The sequence below is a fragment of the Prunus avium genome, chromosome 1 (genome assembly GCF_965620075.1).
Source record: "Prunus avium chromosome 1, drPruAviu1.hap1.1, whole genome shotgun sequence".
Classification (NCBI taxonomy): Eukaryota; Viridiplantae; Streptophyta; class Magnoliopsida; order Rosales; family Rosaceae; genus Prunus; species Prunus avium.
This window is the reverse complement of record NC_142284.1, coordinates 4743987-4768216: the sequence shown is the minus strand read 5'-3', so window position 1 is coordinate 4768216 and position 24230 is coordinate 4743987. Positions and strand designations below refer to the sequence as shown.

At 37.1% G+C, this 24230-nt stretch overlaps 3 protein-coding genes and 1 long non-coding RNA gene across 5 annotated transcripts; 2 read left to right on the top strand and 2 right to left on the bottom strand.

Annotated features, from left to right (window-relative positions):
- Positions 1–777: 777 nt before the first annotated feature.
- Positions 778–4474, bottom strand: LOC110766198 (pollen receptor-like kinase 1). Its single transcript, XM_021969481.2, has 3 exons — positions 3522–4474; positions 2255–2881; positions 778–1630 (listed from the first exon to the last, which is right to left on the bottom strand). The coding sequence occupies exons 1-3, from the start codon at positions 4270–4272 to the stop codon at positions 984–986; spliced, it is 2025 nt and encodes a 674-aa protein (XP_021825173.1). The 5' UTR covers positions 4273–4474; the 3' UTR covers positions 778–983.
- A 1437-nt stretch (positions 4475–5911) lies between these two features.
- On the bottom strand, positions 5912–10542 carry LOC110766203 (Pseudouridine synthase family protein). The gene is made up of 8 exons (XM_021969488.2): positions 10148–10542; positions 9796–10062; positions 9526–9671; positions 8899–8990; positions 8368–8705; positions 7563–7626; positions 6672–6734; positions 5912–6400 (listed from the first exon to the last, which is right to left on the bottom strand). The coding sequence occupies exons 1-8, from the start codon at positions 10213–10215 to the stop codon at positions 6209–6211; spliced, it is 1230 nt and encodes a 409-aa protein (XP_021825180.1). The 5' UTR covers positions 10216–10542; the 3' UTR covers positions 5912–6208.
- A 1884-nt stretch (positions 10543–12426) lies between these two features.
- Positions 12427–19375, top strand: RPN13 (regulatory particle non-ATPase 13). 2 transcript variants are annotated; one of them, XM_021969489.2, is made up of 14 exons: positions 12427–12566; positions 12773–12850; positions 13817–13909; positions 14025–14084; positions 14476–14514; positions 14602–14676; positions 14768–14834; positions 15196–15277; positions 16362–16480; positions 16580–16603; positions 17635–17729; positions 17812–17889; positions 18024–18078; positions 19018–19375. In XM_021969489.2, the coding sequence occupies exons 2-14, from the start codon at positions 12812–12814 to the stop codon at positions 19158–19160; spliced, it is 969 nt and encodes a 322-aa protein (XP_021825181.1). In that variant the 5' UTR covers positions 12427–12566; positions 12773–12811; the 3' UTR covers positions 19161–19375. The 2 variants fall into 2 exon arrangements, with proteins under 2 accessions (XP_021825181.1, XP_088103560.1); XM_088247434.1 differs by having other exon boundaries at positions 12445–12566; positions 12674–12850.
- A 1474-nt stretch (positions 19376–20849) lies between these two features.
- LOC110766185 (uncharacterized) lies at positions 20850–24040 on the top strand. The gene is made up of 2 exons (XR_002528123.2): positions 20850–21078; positions 21210–24040. It is a non-coding gene; the product is annotated as an uncharacterized LOC110766185 (long non-coding RNA).
- The last annotated feature ends 190 nt before the right edge of the window (positions 24041–24230 follow it).

Here is a 24230-nt window from a genome sequence, read left to right as displayed (position 1 = left end):
GCAGCATGATTAGCGGGAAGTTAATTAATTACAATTAACTTTGACCCTAACTAGAGAAGATGCATGCCAAAACGACCCGTCGGTTAACATTTCTAATATTAACCAAGTCCATCAACAAAGTTAATCAAAGTCTTCGCTACGTACCGTTACGTTAGAGAAGCCTCCCATGCTATCCAAGAAGTTGAAGAACAATGAAAAGAAGAAGAAGAAAAGATTCAAAACCCAACTTCTTCTATTGTATTGTTCAATGACTGATCAAGAGAATTCATTTTTATGGCCATGTTGTATAAGAATCAGAGTTCTCCTAATTATTAGGATCAAACGACATTAGTAGTTTTTTTACTTAATTTATGTTAACATTGAGAGAGAAATTGAAAACTGTTAAGGAGAAACGCTTCAAGAATCAAACTATAGAAGAAAAAAAAAATTCTCTTCAAAAAAGTGCTCTAAGTGCTAAACTACTCTAATGTGGGGGAGGGATTGAACTCGGGTGCAAGAGGACAAGCATATTACCTTAGACAACTGGCCTAACCCACGTAATGATCATTTTTATCAAACTATATATAATTCATTTTTACTTTTTCATTAGGTAGGGGTTATAGTCAATATAATTGGAAGAATTAGAATTGTACATTTATTTATTTATATTGCTGTTTTTAGGGAAAACTTCCCCCAATTTGAAACATGTGAAAGGCAAATTCTATTTGCTTAGGAATATTTTATGTGTCAATACTTTTTTCATAAAATGTTTATTGGCTTGTAAGGATATGATTAATATTAGATGACTAATAGTTATTAGAATCAATTTATATATGTTATGAAATATAAAAAGTACTTCGTTTAAACCTAGAGCTTGCATATAAATCCAAATCTTATAGACAAGCAGTTCATTGTTGTCTCTCATCCTGGGGGATTGGGACAGAGATACAAATCAAGAGATTGATCATGGAGAAAGAGAAAGAAAACTATTTTTGATGATATCATCAACCCACAATCTTCGTCATGTCGCCCTCGCTAGCACAAGAAGAGAGAAAATCTTCATCGCCATGAATATTATCTCTCTCTTTCACCTCTTCAATCCTCTCCACAACCTCTTTCAAATCCCATCTCTTCTCCACCTCCCCTTCACAACAACCCAACCCAATGTTCAAGAGCTTGAGCATCTCCCCCTCACTATTCTTGCCAGCCCCCATATCTCTATCAAACACCTGACTGAACCACTCGTCCTGAGGCACCGAGTTGACCCAGCTCGCCAAGTCCTCCTCACTTCCCTTCCCATGCTGCAAAAAGTTGGTGGGCAACTTCCCAGTTAAGATCTCCAAGATCAGCACGCCGAAGCTCCACACGTCAGTCTTCTTTGTGATGCGCTTGCTTTGCATGTACTCTGGGGACTTGTAGGCCACCATGAGGGTGTGAGCATGCTCTTGGGTCACCACGGGGATGAGGCCGTAGTCGGAGAGGAGGGGCTCGTAGGACTCGTTGAGAAGGACATTTGAGGATTTCAGATGGCCGTGTGGTGCAACTAGGCTGGGAAGCTCATGGTAGAGATAGCGTAAGCCCTGGGCTACTCCTTTGACAATCTTCAAACGGGTTTGCCAGTCTAAGCTTGGTTGGCCTACGGTTTGGTGTCCTGATGAGAAAGTGCAAATAACACCAAGTAACTATTGATTAGGCATTAATTCGATCAAAGTGCTTTCGAGTTCCATTTAATTTGCAAATGTATATTTTTACCATGCATAAACTCATATCCCAAAATATATTTATCTATCAAAAAACTAGATATAATACAACCACAAATTGTAAGTGATATTCATTTGTATCGGAAATTATTAGTTTCACTTCTATTAGAGATGCGATCTACAATATGGTCAGAATATATGATCTTTATGTCAAAACCGATTGATGTATATTAACATACCCAAAAGTTGTGTGATATTGCTTATATGGGAGAGGGGAAAGGGGAAAGGCATGATACAACTCAAACACAAATGTAAGACTGTCCATAACCATATATGAACATTAAACATGCAAATTACTATAGGAGCAACACTATATGGACCACATCTCCAATCAAGACAAAATCCACCCATACGAATGCATCATGTAATCGACCAAAAAAAAGCACCATGTATCAAAATGCAGTATACAAATAGTTTTATTATTAAAATAATAGGATGCATCAACTTATTTGTAGAACAACTAGTATAGAAAATATGATCGTGCAATGCATCTATATGTTTTAAAAGGAACTTACCATGAAGATGAACAGCCAAGCTACCCTTTTGAACATGGTCAGAAATCAAGAGCTTCTCTTCCTTCTTATAATAATAAGCCACAAGTGGAAGCAAATTAGGATGTGCCAATCTCCCTATCCTTCTCATATGCTCTTGGAACTCCTCTTTTCCTACATTGTTCATCTGCTTATACCTCTTCACAACCATCACTGGTCCACTCAGCAAAGCAGCCTTGTAAGAAGACCCAAAGCAACCACTGCCCAACACCTCAGCCGAGGCTCTCAGCAAGTCTTGCATATCAAACCTCTCCCTGTCATCTCTCACAAAGGAAAGCTTCAAGCTCTGATCAGCCTTATTATTCTTTCCACTTACTTCTCTCCCATTAGAGTTTTCGGGTGAGCCTGGAGCACTTGCTTGTTGCTCTGGTTCGTTTCGAACTGATCTGTTCTGGACAGTTTCTGTTGATGGCGGTGGAGCCTCTATCGATGATTCAGATGCTTTGTTGCGGCATCTGAGGATGAAGAACGCTGCAATAGCAATGGCTGCGAGTGTTACTATCACGATGATCACAACCACCACGATACTCCAGGTTGCGGGCTTCTTTGAGGGGCATGCTTTTAATGTCCCTCCACATAGATCTTCATTACCTGCATGTTCAGGCGGGAAAACTGTTAATTTTCTACTTCTTTAAAGAACAAAATTTTGTTGTCTATGTGCACTCTATGAGTTTGGTTTGCTTAAAAAGAGGCTTATAACCTAATTCATCAATTAATGTTTGAGGTAGCTAGGAGGAATTTTCTCTTATGCAGATTCTTAAACTCCTCATGTATTAATCTTGAAGATGCAGGATGACTCCAATGCTTTATTACTTAACCTATCGTAATCCTAACCCGTTTCCCACCCTACCTCACCAACCTGTAAGTTCTCCTTAGGGGGGAAAGGTGTTTGTGTTTGATGAAACACCCCAAATGGGCATTTCATAAGCTAAGAGAAGGATGCTGAGAAGGAAGGATACGCCGGACTTTTCTTTATGTAACTTAATCCACACCCATGACAAAAATTCGACTCTCGCTTTTCTACTCCTTGTTGAATAAGAAAGATGGGGAAAAAAACCACGCTTTGTTTGGTTCTTGAACGAAAGGAGAGGGAAATGCATTATAAACACCGTTAGCAGAATACATGAGATGAGCCTTTAATTTCTTCTATTGATTCTTTCAGGGGATATTGAGAGAGAGAGAGAGAGAGAGAGAGAGAGAGAGAGAGAGAGAGAGAGAACTTATGACTCACCAGCAAAGGAGCTTGCATCCAATTTCCGAAGGCCTTCCGGGATCTCACCCTCCAATTTGTTGTTAGACACATTAAAGGTTGTGAACCCGGCGGGCTGCCTAAAATCTGGTATTTTGCCTTTAAATTTGTTCTTTTCAAGACTCAGCTCCACCAGCTTGTCCAAACCTGTCAACGACCTAGGAATCTCCCCCGTAAACTGATTATTCGCCAAGTGAACCTTCTTCAACGAAGACATTCCTGCGAACCAATCGGGAGGAATGGCCCCAGAGAATTTGTTATCAGACAAGTAGACAGTTTTTAAGGCAATAAGTTTCCTCAAATCAGGCATGGGACCATCAAAGTTGTTCTTCATAAAGCTTATGGTTCGTAAGTCAGGCAGGTCCTTGAGTATGTCCACATTGATGTCACCATTGAGCCCCATTTCCTCAAGCTGCAGACCCCAAACTCTCCCCTTTCCATCGCAACGAATTCCAACCCAATTCGCCGTTGCTCCTTTGCATGGCATGGATGAACTTTTCCAATTGGTCAATCCATCCGTGTTCTTCAAGGAATCCTTGAACTTGAGGAGGGTTTCGGTATCAGAAGCCCCGGCAGAAGAGGCAACACGAACATTCAACAACACAAGAACGAAGAACAGGATCATGGTACGAGACAACAATGATGCGCGAAGCATCATCATCACCATGATGTTCTTCTTGTTACGTTGTTGTTGTTGTTGGTGTTCCATAATGGTGGTGTAGGTACGTTGCATAATAGGGTTGTACGTACACGCACAAGTAGGGGCAGCGTGTGCGCCCTTTTAGAGGGGGCTGCGCTGCAAAAATTGAGTCAGGGTGCGGGTGAAGAAGGATTTGAAGGTTGATAGTGGTTAATTTTGATGGCATTGAGATAGAGAGGGGAAAGAGTGAGTGATGAGAGAGAAAGAGGAGATGAGAAAAAGGCTAAGAATAGAAGTTTGGAAGGGCTGTTTACAAGGGTCAAATGGGGAGGGATCATTGGAGAAATGGGGTTGTCTAAAAGTTGACGAAGTCTTTTCCTTAATTCCTGTAATTTTGTGCAACATGGGTTATATGTGTATTTTGCATGAGAATTATCCGGTCCACCTTTGAAAAATTTGAGCATGAGATTGATATCTGTCAGCCCTCTTTCAACTCTTTCATTTTATTTTTGTTTTTCTTCAAACAATTGGTGATTTACTGGAGAGACAAAAGTTTCCTCGAATTGAATGCCGACAAGGTAGAACGAGCTAATCTATGTGCCACTACATTGGCTTCTCTAAAAACATGACAAAAAGTCACACCAGAAATCTATCAGAGCAAGTAAAAAACTCTAGAATCAACCCCTTTTAATTTCTGTTCACTACACCTTCGTTCTGTAGCGTGTGATGTATCTGATGATTCTATAGGTAACCAAAAAAATGTTAATTTAAAAAGGAATTGAATAATTAATTGTGTATTTCATAGGGTGTGCAAGGCACCAAGGTTACAGAAATTATGCATGTGAGATGTTACTAAGAAAGGAAAATACAATAACAATAATCAAGGAGAAAAGTTTCCCCCAAAAGAATAATGAAGGCATGACAGAGACACGTCATGACAGATTTGGCAACAACAACAACAACCAAAAAAAAAAAAAGAGAATTCAAGGCATGACAGAGATTTGATGGAATTGATGATGTTGATGGAGTTAATCAAGGCATGACTGAAATTGATGGAATTGACGATGCTGATGGAGGGATTTGAAATAATATGATGGGAAGGTAATTAAAACACAATAAAACTAGAGACACGTCATCAAGTCCATTCACCAAATGATATCATTGGACATATCAGTCTTAATGGGAAAAGTAAAGAAGGAAGTCCCCTCGGAGAGGAGTGAGTGGTATAAGTTTAACCCACCAAGAAAGTATGATCCTTGTGGAAATCATAGCCATGCCCAGCCCTGGTAGTTTTTCATATCTTTGGCTTAAAACCAAGTCTTAGGTTCGAAATCCCTAGGTATCAGTGTGTGAGTAAATTCCCGTACCCCTTCTACTTTTGAATAAAAAACATCAGGTTCTTATTTTTTTAGGTCAAAAGACTTGCTTGTTCTAATTAGATGAGGCCGAATGGGCTCAGATTCGAATAAATGACATGAGTTCACAATTGAGCTCAAATTTGGATAAATGACACTTGAGGCCGAGTGGGCTCAAATTTGAATAAATGACAGACTAACACATCATTTGCAAAACAAAACTTGCATTAGCCCCACTCACATCAAACCCTACTATTCCTTTCACTCTTGGTTCAAAACGACATAAGATTTTAGGCATCCGACCTGAACTCATAGAATTTGCAAACTGCGGCCAAACTGGATTTTGACATATGAATATAATGCAGGAACCCAATGGGTGTTAGAACAATAAGCCACTTCATTACTTCTCTTACTAAACACAACTGACTTGATTTCAGTTCAGAAAGTATCACAAGAATTAATCTGGAATAGCCCTCACAACAAAATTTGACATTTCTGTAAAAATTTCAGCGGCAAGTAGTTACATAAAAGAAGTGTTTTGGATAGGTTGAGATCCATCGGATGAATTACATTTCCATCTAATACCAAAACATGGGTTTATCATTGTTTAATGTGTATGCTTTGTATTCACTTTAAAGATCGGAAGCTACCTCTGCATGAATGTCACTGTACATTCACTCTTTCAAGATGAGGCAATCTTGTGGATCAAATTCTTCATAACCCACATCAACAAGACATAAACCATCAGGGGGTGCCGGGGGAGCAGTGGCACGTCTGCATGTAGCATCCATCAGCTTTAGCAATGCATCCTCATCTGCACCTGCAGCTGCTTCCCTTATTGAGGTTGCCACAAGAACCCGAACCATCTGCAGAAAATTGTAACCCCCAATTTTTTTCTTTTGTTAATTTTGGCTACGAAGTACCCCATACAAGTTAGTGGAAATGCAATATATGTAAAAGACCATAAGATCACCAGCAGGATTAGTAAAATCTGGCAAAGATGTCAAGAGGACATTCAACGATGCTAATATTGCAAGAACCAAATGGAAACCCACCAACCAGACAAGACATTAAATAAAAAAGAAACTTTTTTTAAAAAAAAATTCGTGCTTCAATTATACCAAGTAAATTCATTACCCTGCGTAAGAATCGATTAGCAACAAGTTCAATACACATAACCCTTCTTCCTTTCTCATGCTCCTACACATAACCACAGTGCCATTAGTAATTCATATACACTCATGGGTAAGTATACATTTTGCTGGATCACTACATTCACAACAACAGATGTAATATTCGAGCATGAAGCTCATATAATTAGAGTTACGAAATTTCTGCAAATAAAATATCAAATCCATTGCAGGCAAGGCACAGCCAAGAGTATTTTGTGCTCACCTAAACAATAGTTTGGAACAATTTCACATCATTTTAATGTATATGTCAGCCCATTCAAAAGAAAAGTGAAAGGTAACCACGTACATTGTGCTTAATCCAATATGTTCTAAACAGTATATTCAGATAAATCCTGCAATCTAACTATAAATTATAAGCACACATTTATGGACACAAGTACTCATGCCTTTAAGGTATAAGATATTTATGATTTAGGGCAAGTATTGGTTAGAACGGTTTCAAATCCTGTCCTCACATAGTGGAAAGTTTGAAGACTAGAAACTGCAAGATGATACTGAAAATTTTCCAAGAATTTACTTCCTGAGGCGAGGCCCTCATATGATTTTTTTTCGGTTTTTCTGATTCAGTTTATTCATGTACGCTTTGTCCATCCAAATTCCCATCTATATTATTGAGAGAGGGAGGCAATTGAGGTCTAAAATTATGGCACGCGTTATTCCCATCAGTGAACATGATTACTCGTGTCAGTCTCATGTGTATATATGGGTGCAGAAACTAAATAATTGAGTCCCATCCTACAAAATAGATGTGAACTTAAAAAACCTAAATCACAGAAGGAAAATATAAATAGAAGAGACAAGATTTGCAAGACTAGTAGTAGCAGCAAACTCATACTGAACATGGTAGTTTGGATTCTTTTGCTCGAGCATGGTAGAGAAAACACTCTGTTGGCGGACCCCTGAAAAGACAAACAGATACTGTAAGAACATGGAAGAACAACTTCCCTCTGCTAAGGCAAGTCAATATTAAAGGGATATTATTTCGATAGGAAATATTAAGGGGATATTCAGCTAGCAAAGTTATTTCCTTGTGTATGAAAGCATGATTGATTCGAAAGACCCTAGACAGTGAAATAGCATTTGAACCTCTGCCATCAATTTCTATACAAGACTAGTCATTCCCAGGCACCTATATATCGGGTTGGGAAGTTGGTTTGGGATGATTACAGGAGATATATCTGGCTGGATACACATGAGAACTCATTATAATCCTTTCAATTTTTCCTCTATATAGAATCAAGCCAATGCAAATTATAATGAACTTCAATCTCATCAAAATTGCTTCACTATTTCTGTTATCCTGAGCAGTATAAATATACAAACACAATGAAACAAATGAACTGAGGATTGTGGGCATGTGGCATGAAAGATAAGTAAACAAACAGAAACAATAAGAATTTTGAAAAACAACAGCTTACACCAGTGCATTACAAGATGAGAGGATGACAATTAATATGGTCTCGACCAAACTAGTCAAAGGCAGTGCATGCACCAGTGGTTACCAAATAATACAAATTAGGGCCACTGAAAGAGCTAGGCCAAGATTATGCAAATTGGAGTTGCGAAGGAACGGTCAAAACTATAATCTGAAAAATGATATGCCTCCAAGTACCGATGAAAAATCGAATCTTAATTCTTACTCATTTCTGGATGGTTTGGTATCACGTGCAAACATCTTATACGATAATAACTTTCCTTCTAGTTTCTGTAAAAGTTGGTTCACCCTGCTTACGGTGAATTCCCGAGGTTTCAGAGTTTCAAGGTCTTCGTTATCGTTGATAACTAAGTTTCCAACATTTGCTTCATTGCATTGATCACATCCATTTTTATGCTCATGATAATTTTCTTTACTCTTAAAATTTTGAACATTCTCTCCACTCTGATTACTTTGCTCCATGTCCTCCTCATCATTAAATGGAAATATATATAAATAACGCCTCCATTTGGCAGTAAAATTTGGATGGAAGGCACGTGATACCTACAGTAAGACAGACTAGCTATCAGAGTACTAAAATTAAAAGTAAAGAAATAAATATAGACATTATGCAGAAGATAAAGTTCTGAAGCAGCAATGATAACAAGGTCAGCTTGCTAAAAGAATTGAAGCAACCAAAATATGATTAGTGGATTTCAACCTAGTGATTTGTAGGAAAATCTCAACAAAACATCACCTCAGTAACTGATATGACCCTGAGTTTTCCTGGTGCTGCACTATTGATGGCATCTGTAATATCTTGAGATTTGACATCCTTTCTCCAAGTATCTAAAAAAGACAAATGAAGCAATATTAGAAAATCTGCAAACCCCCAAATGCGCCAGTTGGCAGAATCTTATAATGGAGAAACACTGGAGAAGACTACCGTACATCAGGCATAAATGAAAAATACAGTTGTCTTAGAAAAATTAATACCAAACACCCAGTAGCAAGTACCTAAACAATGACAGCTTCAAGGAAAATGGAGGAAATATTATGCGCATATGTTAGCGCAAAAGAATGTAACACATATAAGTTATCTAATTGATATAGACTCATTTTTAAATGATGCAAACAAAAGGATCACTCATGCTTAGAAAAATTGTTCTAGCAAAAGCATAAACAATTAGCCTTATACAACCCCAGATGACATCAATATCAAGAATTAAAACCAACTCTATTTCAGCAAGGGAGTTGGTGGTTCACTTTCTTTTACTATTCTTTTCCTTTATGACAAGTATGAACCAACTGCTATAGAACTTCCTGAGCAGATCTTTTTAAAACTAAAACTAAATGAGTTACAATGAATGAGGTTGTAACGTACAAAAAGAACAAACTTGATGAACGGCAGTCACTCCTTTGTCAGTGCGTCCGGCAACAAGAGCAGCGCCTTCTAATGGAAAACCTTTGTCTTTCAGCATCTGCGCTTTCCTCTCATCAACAAATTTTCCCAGAGATTTTTCCACCACACTGCCAAGTGCCAACACAAGAGCAAACATCGTAAACACTTGAACAAAGAACAAAACCACAGTTAAAGCCACATGGGCAATTTTGCAATGTACAAAAAAGCATCAAAGATTGTCAAAGCTAGCACCTTTGAACAGTGTTGAGGCCTGGCTGCCTTTGCCAGCCATCAAAGGAACCACCATGATACGAAACAACAATCTTGAATGTTAGTCGTGCCCACCTCCCACCCTTATCATGAGATGGCGGTAGACTCTCTAGCCTATTGTAAATGTTACTCTTACTCAAACAAGCTTTGCCCAACAACGCTGATAAGGGCTTGCGGTCCTTCACCACATCCGAATAAAAATCCATAACTTGTTGCCATGGCCTGGCAGTCATGAACTGGAAGCATTCTCTGCCAAAACCCATATTTAAAAAATAATTAAATTTAACAAAAAATAAAATAAAAAAAGGCAAAAAAGAGGGATGGAGGTAAGTACTTGGTAGTCCAACGCGCAAATGAGCAGGGATCCGTGTGGTTGTACTGCATTAAAACCTTGTTTTCCATGTCAAGTTCTAATTCTACTTCTTGATGGAGAATTTGCAGTTTGTCTGCGTCTGTGAGGTATTCACTTTAATTCTAATAACCCTCTCTTGCAGCCAGCCTGCACTGGCTGCACTGATGATGATGACAATTTTAGTCTTGCAGAAGCAGTCAAAACCAGGAAGCAATTATGCTCAGAATGGGCATAAGAACCGGAGAACCGCAAAACCGAGCCGATTCGAATTGAAAAAAAAATGTCAATTCAAAATATTCAAAAATCGAACCGGACCAGTTCAGACCAGTTTCATCTCCTCTAAAACTGCAGTTAACCGAACGGGACCGAATAAAATATAAATATAATTATTTATTGAGATATATATACTTGAGCCATATCCAAGCCCAATTTCAGCTAACTTCAAGCCTAACTTTCGCCAATTGAGGTTGGGCTCAGGAACTGCATCTTCAATGGTTATCTATAGAAAGGCTAGAATGAGGAGGTTGAGTGAGGAGGTTATTTGAGGAGGTGAAATCTCACCATCAACAACAAAAAACAAAGCACATGGGGGGGTGCATTGGGGGCTCCACACCCCTTTTGATGGTGAGATGGGCCTCCTCAAATAAACTCCTCAAATAGCATCCTCATTATAGAAGCTCCCATCTTATCTAGGATTCATTTGTGTTGGACCCCTCCAGCTCAGTAAAGATAGGCCCAATATTGAGGTTGCGCTCAGGGACTGTAGAGGTTTTTTCAAAGGCCCAAGGTGGGATACTTCTTGGGTCGCACTAGTTGCTCTCCAAAGACAACCCTTGGACAACTAGGCTAGGGTGCCATTTCTGTACAAAGTCTTTTTTTTTTGTTACATTGGGAGGAAAGAAAACATTGGGCTCCGTTTGGTTCACGGAATGAATTTGATGGGAAATCATTTCCCATGTCATTTTTCAAGGGATGGGAAATGGTGATTCCTTTCCCGTGTTTGTTAATGCCGGGAAAGTGACCCGGAAATATCACTTTATTTCCTTTCCCATGTTTGTTTTGAGTAGGAATGGAAAACAAATTTTGTTTAATTTTCCAATTGTATCCCTATTAAAATAATAAAAAAATACCAATAATTGTTGGATAAAAATTGTAATTATGAGGACAAATTAGTCAAAAAAAAGTTAGTCTTACTTTCCCATGGGAAGGGAAAGTGAAACCCAAGTAGGAAGGAAGGATTCACTTTCCCTCCTACTTTCCCATGTGCTAGGCAATGCTTTCCCATGCCTGACTTACCAAACATGGGAAAGCAATTGGTTTTCCATCCCCAAGATTCCTTTCCCATGAACCAAACGCAATCTTGGGGTTTCGAACCTGGGTGTCAAGCAGGGGGAAGGGGGGAGGCCACCACTGTGGTACAAAGTTCTCTTTGATATATAAATGGTATAGAATATTTATTTAATCGAAGAAAAATGACCGAACCTAAACATTCATTAAATTAATTAATTCAATTGTGTTATTAGTTTGAGACCTAAATCGAATCAAACTAAACTAAATCAAACTATGGGTATTACATTAATTCGAGTGCAGTTTAGAGTCTAAGCATAACCAACATACGTCCTTATCGAAATGGAAGTGAAAAATATGAAAGAAGAAGTGGAAGTGAAACTAAGATAATCAATCTTCACTATTAGTTTAAGAAGCTAATCAAGTTGCTGACTTTCTAGCTAAGAGAGGCAAGACTCACTCTCATTCACGTATTTGGTTTAAATTCCTTCTCTATTAGAGCATCCACAGTAGGGGGTGTATAAGGGGGTGTATGTTAAATATACACCCATTGTGATCGGAATCACCCGCAATGGGGGGGTGTATATGAATGTATAATTACATCACCACCTTGGAGATGTATATTTAGATGCAATTGTACATCTTTTTTTACATCTCTTGCAGGTGGGACCCAGCTGCAAAAAGGTGAGGGAAAATGGAGAAAAGTGGCTTTACATCCCCGAAAATACACCCTCTCATTGGAGCAAAAAGCGTATTTACACCCCCCAGAGGTGTAAAGGGGATGTAAAAGTGGCTTTACACCCCCGAAAATACACCCCCCCACTGTGGATGCTCTTAGATGGTATGCTACATTTGATTTGTATGGTGGTAAAATCCATCATTGTAATGTTTTTTATTAAATGTTTTTTAAAAATAAATAAATAAATAAATTTTTTGACCGACTGCCGCTTTAGTAAATATGTGCGATTTGGTGCCCGAATTGAAAAGCCCAACTCGTCCTCGACCTCGAGTCCCTGACAACTCAGAATCCTGAAATAAAACTCTTTGTAAAACAAAACTCTCACAAGCTCATCACCGAGAAATCAAATATCTTTATTTTTTATGCAATATACAGGTACTCATTCTCATTATTATCACTGATGTTATGATGATTATTTATCTTATTTTCGGGGTTTGTTTGCTTCTTTTGATAATTTTTGTTTCTGTTTTTTCTTTCTCTAGGGTTCGATTTCATTCAAAGCATTGGACTTCTATTATTTTTTCCATTTACTAATTTTCAATATTTTCATCTTCTTCGTTCCCACCCCTTCAATTCTGTAGTTTTGAGCCGTTAAAGGCCGCAAACAGAGAAGTTAAACTATGGGTTCGTCTTCAAACGCAGCTATCCCACAAATGCAGGTAATATATATACATATATGGGTAGCTATATTTGTTTTAATCTACAGGATATTGGAAGCTATAGAATAGTTGTGACTTCGTCCATATGTGATATGTTATTTAATAAAACAACCATGGAACATTGCAAGTGTCAATATTTTCCAGAGGAAAGGCTTTCAGGGCCTGAACGTTTGATTATGGCTGTGAAAATTTGTATTTACGATTAAATTTATGTTGGAACATGATAGTTTGGAGTACACCAAGTTGGTTGAAAGACTTGTAAGTGGGGATAGTCACAGTAACATTGGTTTTTTTAGCTTATGCGGAAGGACCTCCTTATGTTTTCTGGATGGTCTTTAAAAGGAATGACATCTCCAATTATGCGTTGGCTTTCGTATGAGTTGCATTTTATTTGCCCATGAAATAAAATAGAAGATGGATGAGAAATTTTGTTAGGAAATATCCATTGAGCAGGTGAAGTTTCTGTTGAGTTTATAGTTTGAGGGACCTTTTGGACGAATATTTAGAATTTGGAGTTTCTATCAAATTTATTAAATATTGGCTTCTCTTCTTTACACACTTTGCTTAGGATTTTCATTTTCCACCTTCTGTGTAGCATTATGGTACAAGGTTCTCCTTTCTACATGTATTCCTCACCTTCTTTGTTTCATTTTGTTATACAAATTCCCAATACTGTACACAAATTCAGAAGCTCCAACTATTATGATTCTGCTACTAAAAATAAATAAATTATATGTTTACTCTCCAATTTCTATCTCAATTTCTTTTCTTCTCTTGCTTTGCTGGTATGTTGTTGGTTGACATCAGAGTGTTAGTTTCAAACATTGACTTTTAGGCAAGTAAGCCCAGAATTCTATACTTTTATGTACGCCTGTCTGTGTTTGAGTGCACACATGTTTCTGTGTTCATCTCTTGTTTTCTGTGTCATGGTTGGACTTTCTTCATCAAACTAACATCTATTGGCAGGAAATTATGCTGGAGTTTCGTGCTGGTAAAATGGTTTTTGAGGGGAAAAAGGTTGCGCCTGATACCCGTAAAGGACTTGTTCGCATTGCAAAGGTATTTCATTATTCTAATTCTAGCCTTCAGAAGTTGACATCCATTCTATCTAATATTTATTTGAAGTATTTCTGGCACAACATTTTAGAGTAAATCCATCTTCTTTCTGTATCAGGGTGATGAGGGGTTGGTGCATTTTCAGTGGCTTGATCGGAGCCAAAATGTTGTTGAAGATGTATCCTGGTTTATTTTTCATTTTTTCAAAAATATTTTTCCAGTTTCTAATCTTGATTTGTAGTGTTGGAACTTTGTATTTCACAAATGCATTATGCATGTTCCTTTTCTTGAAATGTTTTAAGCCCTTTATGATTATTATTATTATTATTTTAGTTGTATTTTGTTGTTGTTGCTGTTTTTGTTATTGTTATTATTATTTTTAAGTCTTTGTTCTTTCATACTTGCTCAATTCTCCCTCTTATATTTGTACGTCCTTATTTTGTTGTAATTCTTGTTCACTTCACAGTTTCACTATTTCCATATTTTTGTGTGTTTACTCTTTCGGTTTATATTTATCTTCTGTTATTTTATATACTTTTGCTAAAATTTCCTTAACAAAAATACCACAGGATCAGATCATCTTTCCTGATGAGGCAGTTTTTGAAAAGGTATTTAGGATTATTTGGGATTTTTGTAATGCAGATCTACCCCCTCCCAAAAATCTAATGTTCAAATCATAAATTTTGGTTCACAAGGTTAATCAAGCATCAGGAAGGGTTTACTTATTGAAGTTCAACACTGATGATAGGAAGTTCTTCTTCTGGATGCAGGTTTGGTTTCTTGTGAATCTATTTTCTTTTCTTACCATTCAATGTGTAAGTCTTATAAGATTCTAACTTTCATTGCTAATATGATATTAAGGAGCCTAAAGCTGAAAATGACCCACACTTGTGTAGCTCAGTGAATTACTACCTCAATCGACCATTAGGTATGTCAAATTCATTTTGTTGCTTTAGGCTACCACTAACATTATCTCTATTATATATTTTTAAAAAGAAATTTCCGTTAACTGCACCTCTGCAATGTATTAAGCTTTATTTGAATTATGTACATGACACGTACTTCCAGTCCTTGACATTTAATGACATGATATTTTTTGATAGGTATTCATATCATATCGTATCACATCATATGGCATTGTAGAACATTACCTAAAATGTGAAATCTCTCACTACAGAAAATCTTTATGAAGGCTTCAACTTTGACTTTCAAAACCTGAAAGTTCAGTCTTTGTTTTGTTGCATTTCCGCCTCAAGTTTTATATTGTGTTTATCTTGCTGCTTTGGCAGAGTTCCTTGATGAAGAAGGGCCTGATGCTTCTGTTCCTCTACAAGTTTCTGAAGATATGGTTGAAGATGATATTTCATCAAGGTAAAGTTGTCATAGCATAGCAGTGAAACTTGCAACCTTTGTCCTGTTAGTAGCCAAAAGAGGGAAAGGGGAGCGGGGGGGGGGGGGGGGGGGGGCGGGCCGCGGGTTACAAAACTCCACAACAAGTAATAAAACATGAGTGGCGGACTTAGAGTGGAATGTCAAATAAGTTTAGGGTTCTTTCAAATAGGTTGACATCAAATATTACTTTACAAGATGAAAAATCTGTATCAGAATATAATAGCAAATTCTCAATGATTCCAAAGGCTGAAATGGCTAAACATAAAGCAATTGTATTTTTAAGAAATGCTGGTGAGCTTATTGACCTTTTTTCGACTCCTAGTGACTTGTCAAGGAACTAAATTTTCCCCTCCTGGTGTAGTACACACTGTAATGTTAAAAAATTATGTTGTTATGATCGGACTCCCCTTATAGAAAGCTAAGCTGGGGAGAGTATCGGGGACATGGGCAACCTTTATTAAGATTTTTACAGAGTGCGCTGCATCTGGGCTTGCCGTAATGATGTAAGTTATTTTTTAATAATGCATGAAATTGTGGCTTGTCTCCACCCCTTTTTCATTTTGACAACATTAGCATTCTCTAAGCGAACTGTTCATCAATCACTTGATGGTTGGATGACTGTTGTGGATATGCACATAGTACAGGGCCAGTAACTATGTACCAAGTTTTCTAAGCTCCAGAAGTCCCTTGTCTGGGTCCTTGGTCACAGAGGTATAGTTGGGGAGTGGGAATGGGGATTAGGATTTTGATTATCCTTCCTTTAACTTGTAGGACTATATTTCATGACCTTCAAGGTGGTTTTCCAGCTTGTGCTTGTGTTGTAATTGTTTTCATTCATATGTTCTACACAGTCCTATAAAGTCTTTGATTCATGATTTGAACTGTTCCTGAATTTAAAAACAAACTGTTTGTTTCTGAAAGTTATTATGATGATATACTTAATCTCTTGCATGCACAATACCTTTATTATTTTCATTTGAAAATGTGTGTTTTTTCTTTTTCTCTGTGTATTCTTGGAATTTGCATAACATTACTCTGTTATGATCAATGTTATGTCTTCCAGAGCTGGAATATTGGTGGAACCAAACTTCGGTGCAGAAGTAAGTAGCGATGTGACTTCTTCATCTGGCCCAGTGAAATTGGAAGATCTTCAAAGAATCTTAAGCAATATTGACCCAGCAGGTATCAAGTTTTCTCCTTATACTATACATTTGTATATAAGTCTTTTCTCTCATTTCGTTGAATTACTCTGCCTTCTGACACTTCTTGTGTCATCTGCAGATACTGCTTTGGATCCAGATGAAGGTGAGATCATGATCTTTTATCGTTGGTGTTGTTTTAAATGGACACAAATGCCTTACATCCGAATTTTTGTGATTTGCTATGTATAGGTTGCCTTGATCTAGGAAATTTCTTACGCTTTTCATTATCTGAACTATCTAATATATTGCATAGTTTCAATGCAAAATGCCCTTCTTATTTTTTATTCAAAAGAAGTAGCAATATTGTGGAAGATTGAATATGTAGTGAAATCCTTAATGTTTAAAAATGACTTCAACGTGGCACAATCAAGTGTTTTTGATCCCCATTACAAAATAGATTAGAACGCGTACTCATAAATACTAGGTAGAAATAAGAAAGATAAATGAATTTCTACAACCGGGTTCGTATTTATGAATTTCTACGACCGGGTTCATATTTTTAACCCTGTTTGCTTTTAGCATCGGAGGTCATCTATTTCCTTAATTCAGCCAGTAAATAACAATTTTTATGAACACTTTGCCCCGAACGATTATGGTGCTTCTGTATATGCCTTTCATTCAGTGTTTAGGCCCTTTATTGAGTGTTATTATTCAAAAAGGATGACGTGGTGGGCGGTATTCCTGGAATGTTCATTTTGCATATTGCCATACTAGCCTGTTTCTTTTCTCGTTCTTCCTTGTGGTGGCCTTTCTCCTAGTTGTTTGGCAGAATAATCAAGTTACGTGTGGGAAAAGTTCACTTTGCTCTGATGTAAGTAAATATGGTAATTGAGGCACAATTGGGTTAATTTAAATGGCAGAATCTGACAGAATTGATCACAGAGGTTCAGGTGGTATTCAATGATTTTAACAAAACTGAGAGTTTTAAAGGCAAGGTGGCAATGTGAATTTGGACCATTCACAGAGGATCTAAAGTGATTTTAATCCCTAATTTTCGTATTAACGTCTCTATTGGGACCTGTCAATCATTATTTAAAATTCTAACAATTGGCATAGATTGTACTAGAGTATCTTTAACAATTCTTTAAAATATGATATGGATCTAACATTTTGACTTGTCTTTTGTTGGGCTAGGCTTGAGTTTGGGGGACATATTGAAACCTGATTTGATTATGCCATTGATTGAGACATTGCAACTAGAGCAGCGTTTAGAGTCTTACTTACCTGAGGTATGCATCATTCTGGTACTTGAGTTCTCTGTTTTGTTATACACTACTTTTGCGCCATTGTTTGATTTGGTTGAGGTGGCAGGGTCAATGGTCTCCAGAGGATATATTGGAGTTGCTGCAGAGTCCACCATTCCGCCAACAAATGGATTCATTTGCTTATGTAAGAATTTAAAATGTCATCTTTTGGAATTATAATGCTGTTTGGTTGTTTTTTTTAATGAAGGTTGTTCGTTTCTTTCTTTTATCATCATTATCATGCTAAACTTTCTTTTATCTTTCCCTAAATGTTTATAGGTACTTCGAACAGGACAGATAGATTTGTCTCAGTTTGGTGTTGACCCAAGTAAATGTAAGCAATCCATATCAGCAGAATCTTGTGGTTTTCTATTATATTCATACTTACTGAATGATTTATTTATTTATTTTACTTTTTTTTATATAAAAAATTGATACTGTCAATGGGCGAACTTCTGAAACTTGACAATAAGACATAATAGCATGTGAGAAACATCAACTACTTGTGAGATGCATCTTAGCCATTGCATTACCATTTGTGAAGAGAAATAGAGGAGGGAAAGAAGGGGCGGAGGGATAAGTAGAAGTAAGACTGGTAATCTCAGAGGATGAAAGTGGAAAACTGGAGGGGTGAGTGAGGTATCCACCTAGATCCACCATTTCAAATCCGTCCAATGGTTGATTTACTTTACTGAGCAGGAAGGAAGATGGAAATGCTATGACTTGTATTTTTACTCCTTGACCTCGTCAGATTAGATTTTGGTTTGGTAAGGCAAAAAAGTAAAGAAACATAATGTTAAAGACATCAGTAGTTTCCCTTTTCCATTGCCTTCTGTGTGCCATACTAAAATCAGGAGGGAAAGCAAACTCCCCATCCATACTATCCAATCCATTTTTCTTATTTCCTTCCTTTGTGGTAAATGCTGTGTCAGAAAAGATAAGTCTGCTCTCCATCAAGGTTCCCCAATTCGACTATCAGCTTACCTCTAAATGGGAAAATGACTACCCAATCTACTAGCATTTTTCAGACAATTCTAGTTCCATTTTAAAGTTCCTTTGGCCTGACATGTGGATGAATCACATTGGCCATATGCAACTTCATTAAATTGAAACACTTTAGAGGGCCTGATGCTGATGTTATTTTCCAGTATTTTGCATCCACTTGAGGATTTGTGAGCACCTCAACATGATATCAAATGACATAACTCTATATCATGATAATCCATGGTATTGTTACTTATGGTTTTAACTACTTTTCTCCTCTTTCTTGCAGACAAATTCACTGTATTGTCCTTTCTTGAGGCACTTGAGGATTCGGTTTCGAAGGCTTCAGAGTCTGATGAGTCGAGGCAAGACAACGAGGATTTAAGATCTGAATCTTGTAATCGTAACGATCCCATGGATGAGTCCAAGTAGTTGACTTGAGACACTTGTTTTTACGCGTTTCTGTTCATTTATCTTCCTTTTGTTTGTAGGACTTTTATCCAGTCTTCTTGTAACACTCTGTATACATCGTTGGTTCAAGAAAAGGAAAAGATGCAACAAGAAATGGGAAGTGTTGAAGATTTATTTAGATTTCCTACTATTTCGTACACAGATCAATAAATATCTTAAAGGTTTCGTGTTTTTTCCTTGTACATGTTGAATCGGTCATGATACTTGAACGTCAAAGTTAACAACGTAACATGTCAAACTATTGGAGGTCAATGTGCTAACGTAGAATTGTTTGATTGATTGTTTTTTCAGTAAGATACGACTGCCATGGCTGCAACCTCCATGGTGATCAAGTTGGCTTAAATTTTTATTTGTTGTATTTTCTTGAATTGCACGTATATCCTCTAATGAAATTTTGCAAAAGGTTGGGCGGAAATAAAATCAGTCAAATGAAAAGAAACTTGGGCTTTTCACATATAGAGAAAAGTCTTTCAAGTTCAGTATTTTAGAGAAATCTCCTGTTGTAGTTTTAAATGGAAAAACTAATACACACTAATGGCTAGTTTGACATTGCTGTGCTATGAAAATAATTGATATCAGATTTGTTGGGAGAGAAATCAGTTGTGGAAAAAAGCAATTTAGCGTTTGGTAAATATTTTGTTAAAGATGATGTTGGTACAATAATCAGTTTATGAGTGTTTGGTAAATTTTTGTGTGAAGGTGTTGTTATCTGTGTATAATGATTAAAAAGGTCACTATGTTGAAATGACTAAAAAGGGCCCTATGTAGAAATGACTTTTTTTTTTCAAGTGTTTGGTATAAAAAAATTACTTTCACTTTCTCTTACATATTTTTTGTGTGAAATATGTTTCCATCACACTCTAAAAATTATTTTAATTATAAAACAAATAAAGTATCATAAAAAAAATAAAGTGTCAATAATATGGTATTAACAAAAATTAAGCTAGTCATATATAAGGAATCATATACAATTTCTAAGTAGATGAACTCATTAAACTGGCGGCTATATGATTTCTCAATGCCTCCATTTTTTGTGCTACCATCTTCTTGGTGTGCATCAACCTCTCTCTCAATCTCTTCACCTTAGATGTCATTTAGGCCATCTTCACTTGAAAAATTCATATATAATAGAAATCAAGTTGTCATCCTCCTATTTTCACTCACTGAAATCACACAAAACATTTTCATTTGACATGTACACTACTGTATAAAATAAGAAACAGCTATATAAAACAAAGACATGGTGAATAGATTGAGAGGGAACATTGAGATATATAACAAAACAAAGAGAAGAAGAAAAGAATCAGACAACTAGACAAATTATCAATTAATTTGTGAATTAGAGTAGGATATTTTACGATATGTTAAATCTATCGTAAAATGGAAATTTGGATGGAAATTTGGATAGAATTTTTACGATAGATTTAACATATCGTGAAATTTTTATTATATATATTTTTAAATATTTTTTAAAATTACGAGTTTACCTTTAATTTGGATGGAAATTTGGATAGAATTTTTAAAAATTGGCGGTAGGCCCTATATTTAAACATTTGGAATCTTTAATTTACCGAAAAAATTGTTAAGCGCTAAACTGACAATATGCAAATAGTTAAGGGGCAAAACCAGAAAACCCAAAAAAGAAAGTGGATATGTACCCGCCAAAAAGAATCTGAATGAAGTCGCCCTTTCGTGTCCTTCCTTCTCCAAAAATGAAAAGCATAGAAATTCAAAGGGCACAGAGACGAGAGAGCGAGAGAGAAACGAGAAATACGACAAGTACGACTTGGAGAAGCAGCGCGACCTCAACCCTTATGGCGACGATGCCTTCGCTCGTCTCTATGCTGGCGTCAACGACAAAATCTAAGCTGCTCTTCAGGTTTGTTTGAATCTCGTCTGTTCTTCATTCCATTGTTTATGTTTGGTTGCCGAGAAAATGTAGCAACGGAGAGACAGGGGAAACGGAAATATTTGAGTGCCTGGGGTTTGATTGTGTGCTGAAATGTGCAGAAAGCCGAGATGGGTGAGTAATCGGGCTGTGGCGGTTGCAACGAATGTGGAGATTCGACGGACCAAAGCTTGATTGGTGGAGGAAGTTCCTAACCTGCCGAAATTGGCTCAAGAAAAGGTTTATCAAATCATCTGTTTTTTTATATTATTATTTATGTATTTTTAATTAAGCTTGAATTTTAGGAAATACGTCTGATTAGATATGATTTGGTGGCTGTGGGTCACCAATTAGGCTTTTTCTCCAATTGTTTCTTGGTTTTGGAAAAGTGGTGTGGATTGGGCCTCTGTTGCTCTCTGTCTATCCATGATGCACAACAAGAGTGTTGTTCTTGTAGTACTAGACTAGAAATAGGATAACTGTAGAAGAATCTGGAAGGAACTAGACTTGGAAGACCAATTGGCATTTCCTCTTATTCTGAAATAATTAAGAATAGTTGGAGAAGTTTTACACACCTGACAGAATGTTGACAATTGGAAGATATCTTACTGATTTAGATAAACTTTTGGCATATATATGTATATTTGACCCATGATAGAATATCATATTTAAGCGTCCATCTAATTTAATTGAATGGGGATCGACAATCCATGGATGAATACATCAATAGTTGTACCTAACATCTGATTTTTCATAAGATTTGAAAACAAGCAGTTGCAGCTCATATAGTTTAGCTGTCAAGATTGTGTTATTGGACTGCATTTGTGCGTGTTCTGCGTTGTGCTTAATAAAATTTGTTGGGGGCATTCCTATCAGTCACTTATCAAAGCTATAGTTGTTTAACCATTGTTGCAAATGCAATTGGAGCCTGCAAGCATGTTTGCAATTGTAAATGTATTTATGTATGTAAAGTATGTTGGAGAACCCTGCAGCCATGCTTGCACACGTGTAGTTAGTGCCCGGGGATCAAATTCTAGTAGGAGAGTGCTGCTAACAGCAAATCAGGTCAGTGCGGTGTCTATTTATCATTTCTGTTATCGTATCTTGAGCAGGAGTAGAAAGTCATAAACAGTCAAATTTATAGAGAACATGCACTTCAACTTTGATGCCTTAAGACTGAACTTGTTAGCGTTAGAAAATTTAATGGTGCATAGTTCTTCGGGTAATATATTCATTTTCCATTTCTTGTGATAACTATAGCTAGAGTTGAGTTAGGCAATGAATCTGGCCTTCTTCATATTCTTCTACTTGTGCTACAGAACATATCTGCTCAGCTTCAAATTCCAAAGCCCAATGACTATGAACTTTAGGTAATTAGAAAAACTCATCATTACCACCTGGGTGGGATTCAAATACTGGTTTTAGTAGCGTTCTTACTGCTCTTTTTTCTTGCATATGAGACAACAACACCTGACATGGAAAGAAAGTGAGACTGCTTCACCTGAAACTGTTGAAGTAGTCAAAGAAGAGGCAAGTTCTTCTGGTAGTGTCTTAATATCATAGGATGATCAGTCAAGCAGCGATCATAATGTCATTGAACTGCATGGGGCAGAAGCTGATTTGTTTAAACCTATGACCTGTGAAGGCAACCAAATTTCTGATGAGGATCAAATGATCTGGGAAAACATGGGTAGTTTCACCAAGGAATGTCAAGTTTCTGAAGAGATCTGTGAAGGTGCAGATATGAGTCCAAAGGTCCAAAATTCTAGTGCATCTAAATTGAAAAAGACTGATGCTTTGTCTGACTCTTGATTTAAAAACCAAGCAAAAGATGATGGTAGTAGATTTAACACAAAGAGTAGGAAACCACATGTGGAAGATGTACAAATGCTGGCTTTAGGTGGAAGGATAATAGATGAAATGAGTGATGTTGACCTGAGCACTTCAGCTCCAGAAAATTGTCAACTGGTGATAACTGATTGTGGAAACGAAAAACCTGAACAGCTAGACCTTCCAAATTCCTGCTATGTTGGAGAACAGGTTTTCCAGGAAAATAAATTGCACTTAAATGGTTGTGTGTTGGATGGATTCAGTATTTTCCCTGAAGAATCCCAGCAGAAAAATGTTCTTCAATGTGTTGATTCAAAAGAACCAGAAGGACCTGGTGCCTGCAGAAGTGAATCAGAAGTTTCCAGAACCCTTTTCTCTAATACCACATGGTATGCTAGATTTCAGTTCTAATGTTGCAGAAATATTGGAGTCCCAGAATGTGGATGATGCAGTATCTGAAATCAACGAAACAGCGGTTGAGAGTTACAACCTGGACTCACAGTCAAGGAATGACTTTCAGCTTCATTGTCAAGACTGTTCTTTGAAATTGGATAGTGTGGGGGATTTCACGTCCAAGCTAAACGTGAAAGTGCAAGTTGAGGGTGGCTCTACGATACAAGACATAATTGAGCCCAAAGATTTCGGAACCAAAGATTGCAACTCACCTGTTGAAAGTTGCTCTGGTGTCCCTCAGTTACAGACTGAAGATGACAAAAGCTATTGCCAGCAAGATACTTGAGTAGAGCAGAATAATTTGAAGAGTGATAAAATCAATCTCAGTTGAGATATTGGTGTCATACGAGAGTAGAAGGATATTAATCCCAGATCTTGTTTGAATGGAACCTTGCTTGCAAACAACGCTTCCTGCAAGGTATTTGGGGAAACTGTTCATGAGGTTGGTTTAGATGACTGTAGTGCTTTTGGAAATGAATCAAAGAGTTCCAAAGTAGCAGCACTAATGCATGATGGCAGACCTGATTTGGAGGAAAAGGCTGACTACTTAAAAATGGAAGTTGCAGTGACCAGCTCTTTCAAGATTGAAGCATCATCAGAAAATCTTCAAAGTTGTACGAATAATAAGCTAAGTGGAGTCTTATTTATCTGGTCTTGATTAAGGCCTAAAGGCATTTGTATTTAGTCTCATATATTTTAAAACTAACCCAATTAAAATTGAATGACATTTTTCCTCTCTAATTTAGGGGTTTAAAAGAAAACTCAAAAGCAATTATAAACTAGGTAGGGAAGAAGCCATTGTTGCTCTGCATTTGTCTCCAATTACATAATACATTACCAATATATCCATTACAGAGAAA

Coding starts and splice junctions, on each gene's coding strand:
- LOC110766198 (XM_021969481.2), bottom strand. CDS start 4,272: ATGCAACGTACCTACACCACCATTATGGAACACCAACAACAACAACAA. Junction 2,882..3,521: donor GGATGCAAGCTCCTTTGCTG/GTGAGTCATAAG, acceptor CTGAACATGCAG/GTAATGAAGATCTATGTGGA. Junction 1,631..2,254: donor CTTGGCTGTTCATCTTCATG/GTAAGTTCCTTT, acceptor CTTTCTCATCAG/GACACCAAACCGTAGGCCAA.
- LOC110766203 (XM_021969488.2), bottom strand. CDS start 10,215: ATGGAAAACAAGGTTTTAATGCAGTACAACCACACGGATCCCTGCTCA. Junction 10,063..10,147: donor TTTGCGCGTTGGACTACCAA/GTACTTACCTCC, acceptor GGGTTTTGGCAG/AGAATGCTTCCAGTTCATGA. Junction 6,735..7,562: donor AATCCAAACTACCATGTTCA/GTATGAGTTTGC, acceptor GGTTATGTGTAG/GAGCATGAGAAAGGAAGAAG.
- RPN13 (XM_021969489.2), top strand. CDS start 12,812: ATGGGTTCGTCTTCAAACGCAGCTATCCCACAAATGCAG. Junction 14,835..15,195: donor CTACCTCAATCGACCATTAG/GTATGTCAAATT, acceptor CTGCTTTGGCAG/AGTTCCTTGATGAAGAAGGG. Junction 16,481..16,579: donor AAGCAATATTGACCCAGCAG/GTATCAAGTTTT, acceptor TGTCATCTGCAG/ATACTGCTTTGGATCCAGAT.